Source organism: Apteryx mantelli, chromosome 13 (genome assembly GCF_036417845.1).
Source record: "Apteryx mantelli isolate bAptMan1 chromosome 13, bAptMan1.hap1, whole genome shotgun sequence".
Lineage (NCBI taxonomy): Eukaryota > Metazoa > Chordata > Aves > Apterygiformes > Apterygidae > Apteryx > Apteryx mantelli.
The window spans coordinates 2,063,564-2,083,858 of record NC_089990.1 but is presented as its reverse complement, the minus strand read 5'-3'; the positions used below and the strand labels follow the sequence as shown (position 1 = coordinate 2,083,858).

The window sequence follows — 20,295 nt, the reverse complement described above, 5'->3', positions numbered from 1 at the left end:
CTTCCCTTCTCACTTTTTTCACTGCCAGAGAAATGCTTAAATCTGATAAACCCATTCTTCTTCTCCAAATACGCTACAGGGGACAGAGGCTTCTTAAATACCAGTAAAGCAAGCAAAGGCGGCATAAGCTTCCTCTTCTGAAGGAGGACAGAGAAGGTGTTGGTGAAATAACTTTATTTAGTGTGATACACGGCTGTGGTCAGACAGTCCATATTCATATTAATAGTCACACTTACTTGGCTAACAGCTAGGAGACAGCAGGGCCAGAGACACACACTCAATATTATACACATCCATAGAGAAGACAGTGGGAAGTGAACTATTTTATTTCACTAGTTACCCCCCCCCATTATTAAGGTCTCCCCTCCCCCCCCACTTCCCTCCCACCAAAGTCCAGTGACTCAGAACAATACGACAGCAGTGGCAGGGCACATCTGCCTGTGAGAAGGGGACGGCAAAACCTGTTCTACGGCAGACACAGACACACTGACAGAACATCAGCAATTCCCACACAACAGGGAGTATGTACAGAGGAGGGGACTGAACTTCCCACCGGTGTGAGGTTCAAGGGACTCCGACTACGCCAACTATTTTGGGTGAGAAGGGGGTGGGGGGGGGACACTCCAGAGTGAAATGGGAAACATCCCAGCTTCCTCCTGCAGGCCAGCTCACATGGAGAGGAAGGGGCAAGGCTCTCAAGAACAAGAGGTAAGTCACCTGCAGATAAGTAACTTAGAGCAAACAAGTCACCATGGCCGGAGAGCAGCTCTGGCACCACGCAAGCGGATGCTCCTCCGGCGAGGACTGCCAGCCGCCAGGTCGTTACAAGAGCGGCAGTTCCTTCCCCGCTATGCAAGCTCTGCAGGCTTCAAAGTGCACACAGCTAAGTCAGTGACCCACAAGGCATTCTGCTGGGGGAATGTCATTAACCTACCAAATGCTGTTGCCCCCATTTGCACCCTTCACACTGCATTGTCCCTTCCCATCCCACCAGTATTCGCCTGTCAGCATGACATAGGCCAGGTGATCAGAAGAACAGTGAATGGCTTAGAACCATCTTACCTATTTTTTCTCCTGTCAATGGACAAACCTATTGACTTCTGGTTGGGACAGATGGACAAAAAGACCTCCACTACAGTTTCTGAAGAGTTCTGTTAAAGCAGTTAGAAACTAGGGGTATAGAGCAGGGGGAAGATCAAAGTATTCCTGAAACTTAGAGGTTGAGAAATGACTACAAAAATCACTTCAGCAGTGTACATTCCTCTACCCCCAGGTCTGATAATAAATCCATGTTATTACTCATCTCAGTTTTGGCAATGTTACAGCTTTAACACTATTCCAAAAGTGAAATGGCTACATGTGCCCCCTCACCCCCCAAGTCTACTACCAGAAGCAAGTAGCTATGATCTGGTGTATGATTTCATTAAGCAGCAACCTAGATATGAAAGTAAAACAGCTGTCACTGACATTCGATCTGCTGTAGCTCTCCTGCTTCATGTGACCAAACTCCCAGCCTATGTGAAGAGGAACAGGAGAAGAAAGAACAGGAAAGGAACCTGAACAGCACCAATGATGCCCAGGGCAGATATTGCCACTGTAGTGAGGAATTCCAGGGGATTGTTTGCCTTTGCTATCAGCGCATAGGACCTAGGTCCCCACAGACTGCCCTAAGGATCTCTTCCCACTCAACCTCATGCTGCAAAGCCTCTGCACCCTCTTCTTTCCCCACACCTGATAGCCAACATTCACCAAGCACCAACATCCTCAGGGAAAATGGGAAGAAATTCCAATTGAAGAGAGTGACCTGTGGGATGTCTCTGCCACAGGAACGGGAGCAACAAGGCCCAAGCTATCAGAGTCGGGGGGTTTCCAGTGCTGTGTGTCACATGAGGGGCTGAGTGTAGGGCAAACCTTAGAAGTGATGAGCAAGAGTTAGCCAAGACCATCCACAGAAAGGAGAGACTGAGCAGCTAGTATTGTGCACGCCCTGCAGGAAGCAAAGCCTAGAAATAGATCACCTGCACTGTCAAAAAAAAGGCAAGGCCAAGTCAAACTGTGACTAGTCGAAAAGGAGTAGCCTTTAAAAAGAGGAAGTAGGGATGTAGGACAGAAAGACATTGCTGGAGTGAACAGGGAAGTAGTTAAGATGCAAGGCAATAAGGAAGGGGGAAAAGCCCACCCCCAAACTTTGCTTTTGTTTTCCCTAACTTGGTGGCTTTTTCATTGCATTCACAAAAAGATATATCTGAGCAGACAGGCTCAAAGTGGGGAGAGGGGAAAGAGACAGAGAAAGAGAGAGAAAGTGAGAGTGTGTAAGGGCACTACAGTGCCAAAGTGCAACAACATAAAAAAAAATAAAAATAAAAGACAGGACACTCATTCTGCACTCAGGGCTCATACCATGCAGTAAGAGGGGCGGCCGGGGCTGCTCCCCACCAGTAAACAGGGAGTTCACTCGCTTAGTAGATTGGTTTTTCAGCCCACAAAGTAGGTTTGCCTAGCCAATGAGCAGTGATGTTCTTCAGTGAGACTGGCCGGTTGGGGAATGTGCTGCTACACAATGGGCCTGTTAGCAGGAGCAACCACTCTCCGTTACTGGCTGCTCAGGAGGTTTCTCTAGTTTGATGTCAATCACTGGAGGAGACAAGTTAAGGAAGTCACCTGGTTCAAGAGAAAACAAGTAGAGAATAGGGAAAGTGATCAACTTAGCCTTTTTGGGGTGCCAAAGACAGACACAGGCTTCATACAGAGAGAAGCTAGGCTGACCGCTTCCAAACAAAAAGTGTACAGACATTTATATGCCATCCAAACATGACTTTAAACCCAGCCTTGATGATGCTGGCCATAACATTTGGAAGAGCCGATAGCGCTAATTTCTTTAAGGGTGAGGCAGAACTGAAGGGTCAGTTGCACTCGCCATTTCTGATACTGGCTGAACTGCTTCAAACAGCACCTGTTCCTCCTGCTCCAGCCTTCAGCTTGGCATATTTTGCCAATTGTTAATTTAGAACCAGCTGCATTTGGAAGTATGGATGCTATAGACTTCACCTAGCCTTTTATACAGGCAGAATATGGCAGATTGCTAGCACAGTCAGCTGTGTGCTCTATTACTAGAGGCATGCAGCATGTAAACCACTGCAGGTGCATTCAGTGGTTACAATGACAGCTGTCCTGTGAAGATTACTACTGCCAGAAGTCATGGATCCTGCTTCTTGGCCTGTTTAGAGTTGGTATAAAAATTAACAAAAAAAGCAAAACAAAACTGAGCTTAACAGATTCTGTTAACAGTTAAAACCAATGTAGTAATTTCTCTGCTACAATTCTGAAAAGTTTGTCAGCTGTCCCATTCTTGACAAGGGCAGATGCTCCAGCAGAGCAGCACATATGTTGCCTGAAGAGGATGATTAGTAATACCAGTGGACTGGGTATGTCAAGACCATTTAGAGGACAGTTCATTCTGCACACAAGATAGCCCTGTGCAAAGGGAGGAAAATACCAAGGCATTTTGAAGCTATGCAAATGTTGTCCTTAAGTGGACAAGCTTAAGGGGAGAAAGCAAAACTTGCCCTTGCAGTTTATAACTGCAAGGGCACAAGTAGGGTCTTAATTTATATCCATAGGTAAGCACCACACTATACAAGCTGTTCCAGCCATGTGTCTGCAAAACCCCAACGTTGCCCACATCCACAATGTGCCAAAAAGTCAGCAAGTCCAACCTGACAAAAAGGTAATAGCCAAATCCTACAAGAACAGGAAAGTTACTGAAAAGAAAGCAAGGATACTGTCTTCTTTGCTCTTCTCTGGTGTGCTGTCCATCCCAGGCAAAGCAGCAGCCACACGACGGAAAAGCTGAAAAGTAACAACAGGTAAACAGAAAGCTTATCAGAAAGAATGCATGTCAAAAAATAGCTTTACAAGAGAACTTAGAGTCGGACTTTTACAGACTTGTTACATGGGCATTTTAGCAAGCAAAGCAATGATCAGCAAATGCCATGAGAATTCTACTCAAGATATTTGGGTAGATACCTGAGATATACTCAAGATATTCTACCCAAGGTCGATAACAAAATGATTAAGTTACCAAATGCCTACAAAACATGCAGTTTTATTTTATCTGTTGCTACTTAACCGAACATGGCATTTTTCTTTATTAATAATGGTTGTTCTAGGAATACACAGAACAGTTCCCTCCTGCGCTCAGTAAGCATGTCAGAGGCTGCAATTTACCATTTCCAGCCTCAGCAACATTACACTGCACAGCCCAGGAGTTCTGATAAGCAGCCTTGCAATAGACTGGAAGTTTAACAGTAAGTTTAAGAATAACCTAGTTTTTTAAAGCCCACCCTTTAAGTCCTGCTTCAAAACAGTCATCTATAAGCAGAACGGCTGGCTTAAGTGAGCTGCATCTAAGCTATGAAGGATTTGCTAGAGCTAGGAAGGACTATCATATCCCCGTATAAAACAGACAATGCTTTTGCATAATTTTTCAAGTCGATGCCTAGAGCTCCTCCTGCTGACACTAATGCAGCAGCGAACACAAATCAGATAATGCTAGACAAGTCTGGTAGACAGAGCTGTAGAAAGATGTATTTTTACTTAAAAAAAACTAGAGGAAGGAGACTGACTAGTGCCAGCCAGTGACAATCTTTCTCAAAGTACTTTGGCAAGGGCTTATCATCCACCTCTCCAAATTGTATTACATGGAAAATCAAGCCATTGAGGTACCAGCAAGGCCCTGCAGTTAATGTCTTCCCTCAGCACCTTTAGTCACAGAAGTTCTCACCGCCAACACCCACATGGCAAATAAAGCGACAGTAAGTCAGAACCAAAGATTAAGCTGAATTATATCCATAGGCATTTAAAAACACTCCCCCTCACAACTAAACTTCCCAATGCCATTGGGATGACCTCCTAACCAGCTGGCGTGCTGCAAACTGTTAAGGTCATATCCCAGTGGGGTGACTTCCTGACACCAGTAGTACTTAAGCTCCCTGCAAATCTTCGGGCCCTGCAGCTGCCTTATTCCCCAGATTCTGCCATGCTTCAGAACAATGCTTCCTGAACTAACGGGGAGTGGGATCACAAGCTCTTAGCAAGAAGCAATGGGCACAAATTGAAACACAAGAAACTGATCACCAATTTGAAGTCTACGATCTCCAGAGGTCCCTTCCAACCTCAACTATTCTGTAGTTCTACGTTTTTTCTGTCAGGTTTAAAAACAGAACCAGGAACTTCTATGCTGGTGCATCAGCATATGCTATTAGCCTGACTGCTGTCAACACTGATTTTAGAAAACACTGCATTAACTGTTAACAAAAGCAAAGGGAATGTACAAAATTATGTTTGACATGCTGCACTATATAGTGACATTCCTATCCCTCAGCAAATTCCATTTTTAGATTCTCCTTCAAGGTAGGTTAAGTTTGCTTAGCTTTAACAAGGTACCACAGACTTGACAGGAAAGAAGCTTCCACTAGATAAAGAAGCAGCACTAGTCATTAGGCAAGAAGAATCTCAGGGTCTGACAAAGACAACAGGTAAATATCTGATGGAGCATGAACCGTAAGCAGAAACTTATTCTCTGCCTACGGAGCAGTGAAGTACAGATTTACTGATCTTTAAAACATAACATAGATCTACCTGTTTCACATTGTATCCAGTCTTTGCACTGGTCTCAATAAACATCACATTCAGCTCTTTGGCTCTTTGTTCACCTTCTTCTGTAGTGATTTGCCTGGACAAAGGTGCAAACAGAAGCAGAAAGACAGAAGGGAAGGACAGGAAGAATTAGAGATATTTGTGATTGAGATGCTTTTCAATGGAGAGCCTCTTCACCACCCGTTACAAGAGTGCATAATCTACAAGCAGAGACCTCAGGACCTCTGAGCTTTTAAGATCCCCAGGTTCCTCATTAGGTTCCAGCTAGGGAGGAAACAACCTCAGGTAAGTGGTTCAGGGATCACCAGGCCTATGACCACTAATAAAGGATCATCAGCACAGGATGAAGTTTGTGTAGTACCTTTGAATCCCATTCACAGCATCCTCAAGGGAAAAGAGGAATCCCCATTAGCTGCACCTGATGCAAAAAGCAGTTCCCCAAAACTCAACAGGAGGGAACTCCATGAGGTTACGAAAGATGTCCGAAAGGCTCCAGCAGCAAGTACAGTGCAACAGCAAGTACTATGCTGCTGCTTGCAAGAAAGCACCTGCAAATGCATCTCTGATCAATACCCTGTACATACCTGTTTCACATTATATCCTGCTTTAGCACTGGTTTCAATATACATCATATTCAGTTCTTGGGCTTTTATCTCACCCTCCTCTATAGAAACCTGTCTACAGCAATGAGAACAAATCACAGAAAAGAAAAAACAAAACAAAGAAAAATAGTCCAAAAATGATAAAAAGAAAAAAATGTAGAAAAACCAGCAACCAACTAAAGCAACATTAGCAGGAAAGCTAAACTTAACAGGCTGCACCAAATAAAAACAGTGCTATTAGCAGTTCAACTCTTCAGCCATGTTTGACAGTAGAACTGAACTTCCCTCATCACTTGTTTTTCACCGCAGGATGAAGGGTTTCCTGTAGGCTCTATTCAATTTCAGAAAACGTGATCAATCTCAGACTGATCTGTGGTTTTGTCCAGTCTTAAAAGGCCCGGTATTTCGGCTTGTCACAAATCTCTTAAAAGCAAGAATTCACAGGCAAGACAAGGAGGCTTCTTTTAGTGATAGCTTGTGCTGACCAGCACAGCTGAATATACACCCTAACTCTTAATTCTAGGCTAGTCCAGGACTACTGTCACCTACATTAAAGTTCTACAACAGGAATTTCTGCTGCCACATGAACTCCAACTGTAGCTATGATGCAAACAAGTTTCTAGTTGCCTTATTCTTATGACAAGGCTGTCCTGCGCACACACACTATTTCTATACCATCAAAAAACAATCTAAAGCAGCAATTATCCCATTGGGTTTTTCAGTTCCAGAAGAAACAGGAGTTTTTTAGAAGTTAGAAAGCCTCAAATCTAACCTCCAGATCAGTCAGTTAGGAAGCTGGAGTTATTTGCAGCTCCCAGTATGGCATAAGAGATGCTAACTGGCCAGCATACAGAGCTGTCTTAAGTAGAACAGCTTCTCAAATTTTGCTCAGTTGCTTTTACAAGCTGATTTTGCAAGCTGACCAGACTGCTCTGAATTCTTGCCACCTGGATTTCTTAATCCAAGCCATCTATACACATTTACCTATTTGTGAAGCTCTGAGCACCAAGTTTTCCCAAAATTTCTGAAGTGCACTGCACAGTTAGAATGACCTCCACTGGAACTGGGGAAAGCCAAACAGTTATCAATATTGAAGTGGTCCAGCCGGTAGACAAAAAACACATCTCTAAGCATCAGCAGCACAAAGACCACACGGCATTCAATATCTAACCTCATTTTTCATCCGCTTACTCAAACCACATACCAGTAATAGAACTGTCTATACTTTTCCTGCTAGGCACAGCAAACTGAAAACTAACAGCATGGCTTGTACACAGGCAAAGGATGAAGAAGAACTCCTGATACCAATTTGTGCAGCCAAAGATGCTGCATATTGTCTCTCAATTGAGCATTTGGGCAACACCAAAACCACAGGGGACAAACAGGTCACAGCACATTTTGAAGCAAAATTTACACATCAGGAGTAAAATAAGGTTTAGAATTTAAAATGTGACAGCACCCAACGAGAAAACAGGTAGATCCCTATTAGGTCCATCGTGCCAAGAAGCAGAGTAAACAAACTGGCAACTCAGGTATTAGCGCAAAATTTTTTTGATAAAACTTTTAGATTCCATCTGTAAGGCTTTTCAGACTGTTTTTTGGTCAGAAGTGTGTCATGAACTGCCAAAGGTTAGGCTTTTGATTTTATAAGAGTATTTAACTGTGAGATCCAAGTGTTTCCCATTTCTGCCTTTTTTACATGATTTCTTTTGTGACAGTTAAAAATACCCATTGCTTCAATGCTTCGTACGTTCTACAGATTAAACAGTACAGTTTAGAGTAACTGACATATCTGAAATGATTCAGTTCAAAGTACTGAATTTGTAAGGAACTGTGTGGCTTATTCTCATCATTCCTTTGCTGTTACTGAAGCTAACCACTAATATGAAGACTACTTCTTATCTACACTATTTCTAATGTCCTCATAAAGAATGAAAATCTCTGAAAACAATATAAGAAGTTCTACTAATTCAACAGTCAAGAAAAGAACTTGAAATAGAAATGCAGAAATGCAAATCTCTGGTCTTCTAAGAAGCTATTACAATGCTTACATTGGTTGTAGTAATATTGTAGGATTAAGTTTTAAAACTAAAATGCTTTATGACATCTCAAAACATTGAATCTCTGTGGTTTTAAGAATTTAATTTACTTTTTCCATCTCTTGGGGAAATCTGTTTTCACTAATCTAGTTTCACACTTCCACAGTATCACTGTTTATGCTACATGTGACATGAAGTTTATGCTCAGAGGAAAACCTTCTAGATGCATACTACTAAAATCTCATGCTGTATCTTATAACAAGAAAAAACTTCACTATAATCTTTCAGATTTGCACATGCAGAGAGTCTCATGTAAATACGACTATGGAAAAAAGGCAGATTTCCTTGCTTTTGAAGATATCTTTTTGGTTTTATCTCAGCACAAAAAGAAAAATTAGACAAGATACACTGTGAAAAAGATGGCACAGAGATACTTAATTTAAGTAAAAGGAAAATTTTTAGGTGGGTTTGTTTTATCCCAAACTATTTGTAGAATAACAAAGCAGAATAATTTTGCATATTCTGACATCAGAAATCTGAATATCATTACAAGCTATTTATGCTCCTTGCTTTTGAAGTCAGACAAGGCAGCCAGTTCCCCGCTTTTACTGGTCATGGCAGCAAGGCCACCAGTTCCCCATCATTACCTCTTGTCTGCCAGATCGGTTTTATTCCCCACCAACATGATGATGACATCACTTCCTCGCTCTGTTCGAACATCATCAATCCACTTGGAGGTTTGCTGGAAAGAATTCAAGTCTGTAGGGGAAAAACAAATTGAGAATGCTGAGAATAAAACTTCTTCCAGGTGAGGGAGAATGCTTATGAAACTGGCCATGCCTGTATCCATGTGTTTCTCCAAGTCTTCCCACACCACATATAAACAACCCACAAATTGTTTCTACCCAGACAGAAAAATAGGGTGAAGAAAGGAAAAAAACAAAAAAACAAAAAAAAACCACCCCACAATCCAACTGTTTCTAATGTTAATTATCTTTCTGCAGAACTTCTGGCTGTAACATACCAGTTCCGCTTACATGTAGTATTTCAAATAATGAGACACCAAAGCATCACTCACTTGTAATGTCATAGACTACCACAGCAATGGTGGAGTCGCGGATGTAGCTGGGAATGAGACTGCGGAATCGCTCCTGGCCTGCTGTGTCCCAAAGCTGCAGCCGAACCTGCTGGTACCAGGCCAGGGAGAGCAGAGAGACAGCAAGAGAGAAAAGAAAGGAGGAAACTGTCCTTTAGAGAAAAGGCCATTTCTAGAATTCACTGTATGCAGCTCAATCTGAGAAGCTGAGACTGACCTTGTAAACTTGCTCCCAAATATCCAAAGAGCACAGAAGCTGGCTTTGCTGGTTTTCAGTTTATAGAAAACACGTTTTAATGACCTCCTTTGTTTGCCTAGGGATTCTGCCATTCCCCCAGTCACCACATCCCAAAGAGCTCTACATTATGGCTGCTACCCAGTTATCGCTGCTAGTGGCAGCTAACGAGCAATATATACTGAGTTGGTCTTCTTTACCCAGGACTATGTATGGTGTCTCCACAGTACTCCCAACCTACGTAGTCTCAAATCAAAGCTCTCTAGGCAATTCCCACAAGACAGACATGCAGTTTCCTCAACACAGACACCAAGTAGTGAAACAGCATCCAGAAGGTGGTAATGGGGATTTGCACACAAGATTAAGGCAATCAATAACTTAAGCTGTAGCAGAAACAAAAGCAAATGCTGCAAACTGCAGGCCACATGTGACACAAAGGGCATTGGATGCCGCCCTTTCAGATAAGCACAAGAATCAGAAACAAGCATCAAATTCTATGAGAAAGAGATGCAGCTTGATCTCCAGCACCAGAGCTATGCCCAAAACACAAATTGAGCTATTATATGATAGCTCTAAAGTCCGTTTTTCTTCCTCTTCTTTCACCTATCTTCTAATCCATATGAACATCTTGTGCATATATTGAAGTAATAACAATCATTTTGTCCACACAATGCTGGGACTTGCCTATTTGAAACAGAAATGGTCAAAAAATACCCAGTTACCACAACGAATGCTAAACAAAAGCTTTTAACAATGAGCAATCGGGATTGATACCATTTCCTTCCAGGTTATCATTCCACACAGCTGGCTGTACAAGTAGCGCTACACAGTCAGAAAGCAAGGTTGCTACTGACATTCTCAGTGGCCACAAGGGTAGATATTCGTTCCCAAAATAATCCAGATGGATTATATGAATTAAGTTAGAAGTTCTCACAAAGCTACTCGCTCAGCAATGAGGGATAACAGCTTTTTCAGTTTAGAACATCTGTTCCATGGGAGCTTGCAGAAGACTGGCTACAAGGGAGAAAGTAGTTTAGGAAGGACCAACAGTTATTTTGCTTAGAAGAGAAATTTAAAACAGAAGCTGGACAGAGTACATGTCTGCAAAGCATCCTGCTACAAGCGCATTCAAAACAACATGGTATCTACATCAGGACATCCACACTGCTGCCAGTGTTCAGTACAATTAGGGCTTATAGTTGAAGCAATTAGCTCCTATGAATTGTTCTCTTCATTTTGGAGACTACCTTGATTACATTACCAAGAATTGGGGCTCTTCAGTACCCCAGGAAAATGCAGGGCAATGAACTCCTAGCACTTGGACAATATTACACCAGTGCGGGCAGATCAGATTGGGAATAACAGCTTTAGGCTCTTGCTTCTGGACGCCACAACGAGCTACCACAGAGTCCCGAGACATTGCTGCTTCACCAGCCTATTCACCCAGAAAGTTTACCTAGCTGGTAGTTTAAATGCTCCAAGCTTCAGACTCACGATCAAAAAATGCAACTAAAGGAAGTATTACAGACTTGGTGGAAGATTGATGATCTTGTTGTAGTGAAGGGTACCACTGTTTGAGGGAAACCATTCAGCTAGTCTGGAGGTACTGCGAAGGCATCCCTGAAGGGACCTAAGAAGGAAAGTTAGCTGCAATATTCCTGTAGCCTCCGGTTTCTAGAAGTCCAAGTTGTTGTGCAGCCATTTTTTGGAGAGGAAGAGAAAAATACAACCCTCTTGCTAATGACAACACTGATCTGGAAAGACGAGAAGTTCTCAATCAAGCACTAATATGAACTCACTCAGAAATCAGCACACAAGGTAACTTGTTCTGCAAGGGGCCAAGTTGCAGTATGCCTCACCATTTTTCTTTCTGTAGCCAACTAATACTTCAAAATGCCCAGCAGGTTAACACAAGCAATTTTTCTTTTTCTTCTCAGCCCACCATGTACTAGCTAACAGTTTCTCTCTACTAGTTAAGAGCATCTTGGCTGGCACTTAAGTATGTCATATGGAGCTGTCACTATTTTACCCTGCCATGATGCTGACCAGCATTAACTTATAAGAGACTGTTGAGATTCCCGAATACAGTGACTACTAAAAGACAATGCATATATGCAGCTCTTTACAGTGGTAAAGAAAATTAAATGTGTATTCCTAATATTAGTAGTGTTCACCATTATCATCACCTCAGAAGTACACAAGCATGTTTCTTCACAAACACAAGAGATTTAAAAGTCTCTCACTGGCTAAGAAGAAGAAAAATTAAATTATCTGAAAAGATTAGACTATTACCAAGGCATGATGAGATCATCTATCACTAAATCATTTCTGATAGGTCTGCAAACTTAAGAACAGCCTGGAATGTGATAGATTCTTCAACCTGCCTGTGTAAATAGCATCCTTTACCCATCCCAACAGGGGGACAAAAAAAGTGCCAGCTTCTGTAGCCTGCCACTCTGTCTCATTTAGATCTGTTCCCAAAATAAGTCATCATGTGCACATCTCGTTGCTCCTCAAACCCCGAACAGATCACTTCAGTTTTATATTTTTATTTTGTACCAAACCAGAAATCCTCCCGAGACAAGTACTTAAGCTACAGGACTGGAATTTCAAAGACCATTTAATTATTTGCCTTCTCTGCATAAGAGACATGGTAACAGAACTTTGTTATTACCTATTAAACATTTCTATTTAGCAAAGTGCAATAAAACCCAGATCTGTAAAGACTCAGTATAATCTAGAGTTTGTGACAGAACAGAAGCAAGCCAGATGTTTTTCATCTGTGCTATGTTCTTTACTTGGACTTTGTCTACACAGTATTGGCTCACTGGTTTAAATCCTGCGCACATATTTATGCTGACACTGTAGCTTAACTGAAAAAGCCAGATCAAGTGGAAACAATAACAAGGAGTTATAATGAAATAATTATTATATTCGTATTGCATTTTATACTAAAACTCTCTGGACAAGAGTTACAGAGAAGTAGCCTCTAAGTTTGTTCATTCTTTAGAAGTTATGGTAAGTATAAACTTGTCTCTTCTATTTCAGAAGCTCTCTGGTGGCTCATATGAACAGCAAGCTCTCATCTTCAATGAAATGGAAGTCCTGAATCCTCACAAGCTTCTAAGTAGCTTTTATTTAAATAGGTGTTGTACTGTTTTACATAGTATGACAATGTTTCATTATTTTGGCATCTGTTGTTGCTACTTTTATTAATTCTCTAGTTATCCAGAACAGAGGAAATTTTCATTTCAAAGTTTTAAAAAACAGAAAAAGTAAATACCTTTACAAAGGCTACCAATCACCGAGGACATACAAGAAGATATAAACCCAATTCACCTACCTGACAATCCTCTGCACGTCACTTCCAGTTTGAGCTTCAAGCGGACAAGAGATTTCCCAGTTTCTATGTCATGGAATGCAGTTACTATTGGGTGTGGGGTAAGATGCTCAGCTACTTCCCTTCAGTAAAAGCAGATCCATCCGTGAAATACCTACAGTCCTGGGGCAGAGGGCCTATCTTAGCTCCTTTCAGGAAACAGCCTTTTCTGAAAACACCACCACTTCCAGTGCGTAAAAGGCACATGTTAACAGCAAGGCCTCTGCAGACACCCAGGCTCAATACCTACTTGTAATGTCAAAGACAATGACAGCCACAGCAGAGTCACGGATGTAGCTGGGAATGAGGCTGCGGAACCTCTCCTGGCCGGCTGTATCCCACAGCTGCAGCCTGATCTGGGAAACGGAAAAGTGTAGGGGAAGAGAGAAGGGAAAGAGCAGGAAAATGGAAAACAAAACCAAAACTCAAGTGAAATAAAAAGAAAAAAATTGCAAGGCAAAAATAACCCAACAAAAGGAAAGTTAAAATGGAACAGAAGTATGAAAAGAGCCGACGATACTTCTAACCCCATCCTTGTGGTAGCCTCAGCCTAACATGTCAGAGAAACCTCCCTCCCTCCACAAGCCCATTAATCCATCTCGCACACACATGAACAAGCTTCTCTGTTTCAACAGAAAAGCAAGATATTCCTAACATATCTTCTAACACCAGCCACTGAAGGAAACCAGCATGCATACCTACCTCAGTGCATCCTGCCACGTCAGGATTCCAGCTAAAATGATTACACAAGCAGACTGCAGCCTATGTCTAGCTAGACTGTAATTGTAAAGACTAGATCACCCAGCTACTAATTAATCTGCTGGAAAGCCTCATGTGAAGTGCTGAAACATAACAGTGAGGTACAAGACAGGACAGCAAACATCCTCTAGATGAGTTTAAGCAAAAAATAAGCCTAACGAGCCTGAGAAGGTACTGCGACACAGACCAGAAAGTACTATTCAGCCTTTCAAAACTGAGATTGTAGCTGTGACACCAAACTGTCAGCCTGACAGCCAGGAGTGAGGATGGGGCTTCTCATGGCTCCAATTCACTTAGTGCCATAGCTCCCATTGCACTAGCAAAGTGCTGTAAATGACGCACTCACAACTGCAGTCTATGGGAGTCCGCTCAGAGCTGATTTTGAAGAACTCAACTCCACACGTATTTGTTCCTTCTGCTGTCTAGCATGTGCTACCCGAGTCGTATTTAGAGCCGGGTGAGCTGGCATGGGTGTATTTTTAAGGGAGGGAGGTACATCAGATGTGCCAAAGTATACACTACAGGCTTATTCTTCATCTCAAGCATGATAGTCAAAGTCTATGGTAAAATACAGCACTAGCCATATCTGAGAAATTACTTTAGTGTCTGAATTTTCTTAGCTTCTATGCTGGTATTTCTCCTTCATCTATGTTCAGGACCTCTGTTATTCAACAGGCTTTATGGGCTCTACTGGACCACTTAAATAGTGAAGAAGGCTAATAGTATACTGGACATTTGAAAGAGAAGGATATTTTCTGGAAGGCAGGTCAGTGGGTGACCTACACAACCATAAGAGGTCAAGACTACCCTTGAGAATTATGGACTACTGAAAATAACATACAGGTATTCCGACTTGCCTTCACAGGTGTCAAGCAGCATTCCCAAGATGTTTTTTTTCTTCTTCTACTACTGCTAGCACAGTTGGAGAACATTATCAAAGTAGTTTCTTCCATTCAAAGATTAAGCAAGGTCTTTTCTAACAGTGAATCACTGGTAAGATGGCAGAGAAGCAATCAGAAAACCCACCATACTCACTGGGCTGAGACTTCTTCTGAAGCAACACACTCAAAGCGACACAAAGAACTTGCATCACACTTCTGACCTCCAAACAGTTTCATCCTTAGCCAATAGTAAAACTAGCAAAAAGGCAAGTACTAGTGAACATGAACTAATGAAAAGACAAATACTGAAAGACAGAAGAGAGGGATGCAAGGGGTCTCTTTATGCAAAAAGGAATCTCACGCAAGCTAAATCCAAAATTGCTTTATTAACAATAAGCCAAAATTGCGTTACTGACTGAACCTTTTTACAAGGAGGAACTCTGCCATCACCGGTAATCTTGAATTATTTCAGAACTCAGAACTACCTTGGGCCTATTCAGACCCACTTACACCGACAAACCCAGAGGCAGAACTGCAAATCCTGCGAGCAAACTATGTCTGTGGTACATATAGCAGACAGCCCACTCCCCTGTGACACGGACATTAGCTTGCCCCAATTTTGCATGAAAGGTTTTGACTTCATTCTAGAAGTATCAAATATTACTAAGTACCAGAAAACAGGAGACTGGGTCAATGATTTGATTCAAACACAAGAAAAGCATTCACACAGCAAGAATTAACTGCCTGAGGAGTCCGGTGTCTCAAAGGCTGTCCCTCTGAAGGCTGCTGTGGGATTTCAACAGCCATTGGAGGAACAGCCAGGCAAAACAGCATGCACAGCAACTGCTGCTCCCATGACCGCAGTTGCCATGCTATCACACAGATGCCTCACTTACCGTGCGATCTTCAAGATACATTGTTTTTGACAGGAAATCAATTCCAATGGTTGCCTGAAAAGAAAAAAAGCATTAGTAACTGCAACTTGCCTTCCATACCTGCAAATCAGATCTCTCTATGCAATCTCTCAAAAATGTTCACAAACTCACAGTTAAGCTCTTCAAGTCATTTCCCTTCAATGCAGTTAACAAAAAACAAGCAATATGGGTATTGGCACCATCTTCAGTTCACATCACTCCTCAAACACTTCTCAACTGCATAAGATCCTTTGAGTTTCTGATTTTACCTCTCAAACATTCATGCACCTTAACAAAGATCATATCAGAACTGCCATCTCCCTCCAGTCTACAGCAGTTCAGTCTAGTAAGAATTCTGTTAGAAATAACCAAAAGGTAGAGCAAATGTTATTTTGAATACTGCTGAGAAATTACATGTATAAATTGTGGGTGACTGCATTGAGACCTAAAAAGTGATGTTTATTCAGGGCTTTTCAGTTGAGAATGAGCTTTCCTTTCAGTGAGATTCAGAGGCTTCATTTCCCAGACAGCTCTTTGCAAGTCTCCTCCCCTTCACATTCCCAATGCTGTAAAGCAATTTGGTACAGAGACGTTTGGAGTAATCTACTAAGTTAGATGTATTAAACATTTCCCTGGCACTTAAACCAAGCAGGTGTCCTAGTTCATCATAACTCAGGGAGAGAAGACAGGATACTGAAGTAACAGATTTAAGTGTAGTATTTTAGGGGCCTTCTATATCTGGCATTATGAACAAACAGACAGCATATACACTGCTCTGGAAGGCCTCCGTCAGAACACAAATCTCTTAAGATTAGAAGAGACCAGAACAGTCAATTTCTGTAGCTAGTACTAATTTCTAGGAGCCTTACTTTCTGGAGTCAGGACACAATTTACAACAACTACAACTAGATAAAAACACAAGAGCACCTTAAAGTCAGAAAGCAGAAGAGGATCCAGTTTCACTGAATGACTTATTCTCTAGACACCCATCTTATCTTCCTTTTCCTCTATTTGCAGCCTAAAATTATTCCAGTTTAAAAACAGTAACTCCTTCTGGCCTGAATTAACAGAGAACACCACAGTCTCATCTTCCTGGAAGCTAGTTCGTATTTCCTTGAAGCTACTTCATATTTTCTTGAAATACCCAACACTTTCAATGCAACTAACTCCTCACAAAATCCTCAGGTTCTGTGATTACTCCAATTCTGTATTCAGCCGTCTTACATATCTTTAGCTTTTAATCTGAAGGCTCCTCATCCCTACCCTACTCACACTCTGTCAGAATTTCTCTTTTTTTTTTTTCTATCTATAGCATTTTATGTAAAAAACAAACAAAAAAAAAACCAAACAAAATCTATGCCGACATCTTGCATATTTATCTATGCACTCTGGGCCCAACCATTACTATATAAATGGAAAAAGTCTACAAAGACTCTAGAGACCAAGAAGCATACGAGCACAGTTCATCTGTTACTGTGTTTCCTGACACTTGTGCATCCGTCTTCAGTCTTGACCATCACCTTGTGATCCAACCCCCATAAATCAATGGCTTCTTTAGCCTTTCTACTCAAGATTCTCACATATCCAGACAGCATCTCAGTCTTGATGCTTTTCTCTACACTGCATATCCTCACATCATACTAGATGCTTGGGCTTAATCATAAAGTCTCATCTCCATTTCAAGGCACATTACAACCTCACATATGATATTGAATTGACATCTCATGGAGAAATGTGTTTGCCCCTAGTTAAATGCATATATTTTAATGGTGGGGAGTAGATTTACCTCTTTTTAAAAAAAGACTACCACATACCTGGTAAGTATTGTCGAAACTGTCATACATAAACCTGGTGATCAGGGAGGTTTTCCCAACTACAAAAGAAGAGAAAAATTACTTTCAAGCAGCAGTGGGGGGTGGAGGGGGGAGCACTGCTTTGGGAGGGGCACTGTGGTAGCACAGTTCATAACAATGAAGTTTCCCATCTAAAGCTATTTCCCAGCTACTCCCTCCTGTGAAATAACTAGCTAAGAAATTCATTCACAAAATGATAGGAGTGTACTAAGCCAAATTAAAGTAGGTCAAAAATTAATCATGATGAAAACTTGGTCTGTAATTTAGGTGTGTTGCGATGTACATGAAAAGAAATTATTTGTTTGCTCTTTCTTTGAGCAAGCAATACATCTGTTTTGTTTTTTACATTTGATACTTATAAAATCACCAAGTCTAAGACCTCTAGCCACAAAACATCAAAGATGATGATGATGGTCTGGACACTATTTAGCTACCTCTGACTGGATAGGAAAGCAATGTTTAAGATGTAGATCCTTTCTTCAAAACAAGATTTTAGAGACTGAGTAAACTTTGATGACTTGCCTAAAAGCTTTAAATCTTTGTCTGCAAATATTATCAAGAGGCACAGAACAAGAAATGGGGACCAAAGATAAGATCCCTGTATTTCTCTCCAGGTTGGAGGAAGCCAAGAAAAATTCAAAGGACATGGATGGAAGAGAACATGGAAAATGAATAAACTGCCCAGAAAGGTTGTGAAATTGTAATCACTGGAGAGGGTTAAAAACGGGTCAGACAAATGTCTACCAGGAGCAAAGCTGATCCTGCCCTGACAAGGCAGGTGAATTAGATGACTTCTGGAAATCCCTTTCTGTCCTACAGTTCTGTGATTAAGTAGTAGGTAAATAGTAAGAGATCTAAAAGAGAGTCACAAAGCAAAGGAGACTGCCATTTCAAGGAAAATATACAATTCATCCTTATATTATGAGGGCAGGGAAACAAACGGGAGTCAACCTTCAAGTAAAAGACAAAACAGAAGAGGGAACACAAAAGGGGGGGCAACAACCATTCTACAAAAACAGTACTGCTTTACCATTTATTTTTTCCTTTCCAGTACATGCCATGCACACAGTGAGCAGAATAGGATATAAAAAGAGGTACAACGTAACGGGCTGCAGCAGCAGCGTAAGAGCCAGCGCATTCCTCCAAGCCTCGGGAACGCACACCTGCCTGGACTGGGCCCTGCAAAGCCCCTGCATCCGCCCAGCACGGCTCCCGGCGGCGCACTGCAGGCGAGCCTTGGGAGGAGGCCCGGCCGGCTCCACCACCGCCCCCGGCGCACGCAGCCAGCCGGGCCCGCAGGCCGGGGGAGCGGCGGGGCCGGCACGGCCTGTGCTGCGCCTGCCGGCGGGCGAAGGGGCCAACGCGGCGCTCGCCAGGCCCCTAGCGCCCGGCTGCGGGCAGGCGCCCTTCCCGCGGCGGCGAGAGGCCGGGGCCGCCCCGCCCTCGAGCAGAGGCCCTGCGACTGACGCCCCCCCCCCCACCCCCGCCGCCCTCCGCCCCGCGCGGCCGCCTACCGGCTCCCCAACCCCCCTACCGGCTCCTCACTCTCCCCGTAGGGACCCTACCGGCTCCTCATCACCCCCTCCGGAGCCCCCCTACCGGTCCCCCCCCCTCCCCGGGGCCTCCTACCGGCTCCCCGTTCTCCCACCGCCCCGCCCGGCGGAAGGCCCTACCGGCTCCTCACGCCGTCCGAATACCGGTTCCTCAGCCTCCCCGCCCCCCCCCCCAACACCACCCCGGGCCTTTAACGGCTCCTCCCCAGCCTCCAGGCCGCTAAAGGCTCCTCAACTCGCCCCCCCCCCCCAAACCCCCTAACGGCTCCTCAATCCCCCTCCCCGGGGACCTAACGGCTCCCCTCTCCGCTCCCCCCAGCCCCTAACGGTTCCTCTCCGCGCCCCCCCTCCAGCCTCTAACGGCTCCTCCCCGGCCTCAGGCCCCCGGCCCCTAACGGCTCCTTCTCCCCCCCCCCCCCACAACGGCTCCTCCCCGGCCTCGGGCCCCTAACGGCTCCTCGCCCCGGCCCCTAACGGCTCCTTCCCCCCCCCCCACCACAACGGCTCCTCCCGGCCTCCGGGCCCCCGGCGGCTCCTCCTCTCCTCTCCTCTCCCCGCCACCGCCCCGCTCACCGCTCTGCTCGCCCAGGAAGACCAGCTTGAACTTCCGCAGCGGGTTCCCGAACTCGCCGCCGCTGCCGGGGGCCGACATGGCGGAGCGGGGAGGCCGAGCCGGAGCCGTGACTGAGGAGCAGGAGACACCACCGGCACCCGCCGACCGCCCCACCTGCCGCCGCCGCCGCGCGCGTGCGTCACTTCCGCCGCCGCGCGGCCGTCACCGCCCCGCCCCGCCCCTCCCCGCCGAGCGCGTGACGCCACGGCGCCGCGGGTGACGTCACGGCGGCGCCCCGCGCGGGCCTGGCGGCGCGCGTGTCGTCATCGCAGGCCGAGAGCGGCGGGTCGAGGGGCCGCTTCGCCCCGGCGGCGTCACGCGCCCGCCCAAAGCAGCGGGAAACGGCTCAGGCGCGGGTTTATTTATAACGATGTCGCGGAGGCGGCGGGATCCGGGCGAGCGCGTTGGCGGCGGCGCGGCTCTAGGCCTCACCGGCAGCAGCAGCCCGGCCCGCCTCGCCTCGCCTCGTCCCTGCCGTTCCGGGCTGGCCGCTGGCCCCCGTTTACGCGCCTGGAAGCAGGGCTCTGCCACGCCGCACGCCCCTCAGCTCCGGGGCAGAGTGACTGCGCCCTCAGGAAGGCGGTGGCCGGGCGGTGCCGAAGCAGCACGCTCGCCCTCCCGGTGGCACGGTCGCTTTTGCCCTGCCTAAGAAAGCTATTGCACGGGAGCTGCGGAAGCCGGGCCGGCTGTCCGTGAGCAGACCCTGGAGAGCG

General features: G+C 44.6%; 1 protein-coding gene across 9 annotated transcripts; it reads right to left on the bottom strand.

The window, feature by feature from the left end:
* Window positions 1-363: 363 nt before the first annotated feature.
* RAB41 (RAB41, member RAS oncogene family) lies at window positions 364-19,682 on the bottom strand. Of its 9 annotated transcripts, XM_067303881.1 has the most exons (9): window positions 19,543-19,619; window positions 17,378-17,436; window positions 15,546-15,599; window positions 13,260-13,365; window positions 9,378-9,483; window positions 8,947-9,058; window positions 5,641-5,734; window positions 3,783-3,849; window positions 364-2,634 (listed from the first exon to the last, which is right to left on the bottom strand). In XM_067303881.1, exons 2-9 carry the CDS (start codon window positions 17,401-17,403, stop codon window positions 2,570-2,572), a joined length of 630 nt encoding a protein of 209 aa, XP_067159982.1. In that variant the 5' UTR covers window positions 17,404-17,436; window positions 19,543-19,619; the 3' UTR covers window positions 364-2,569. The 9 variants fall into 9 exon arrangements, 6 of the variants coding, with proteins under 6 accessions (XP_067159982.1, XP_067159985.1, XP_067159981.1 ...); XM_067303884.1 differs by lacking the exon at window positions 13,260-13,365 and having other exon boundaries at window positions 19,543-19,682; XM_067303880.1 differs by lacking the exon at window positions 9,378-9,483 and having other exon boundaries at window positions 19,543-19,680.
* Window positions 19,683-20,295: the final 613 nt, after the last annotated feature.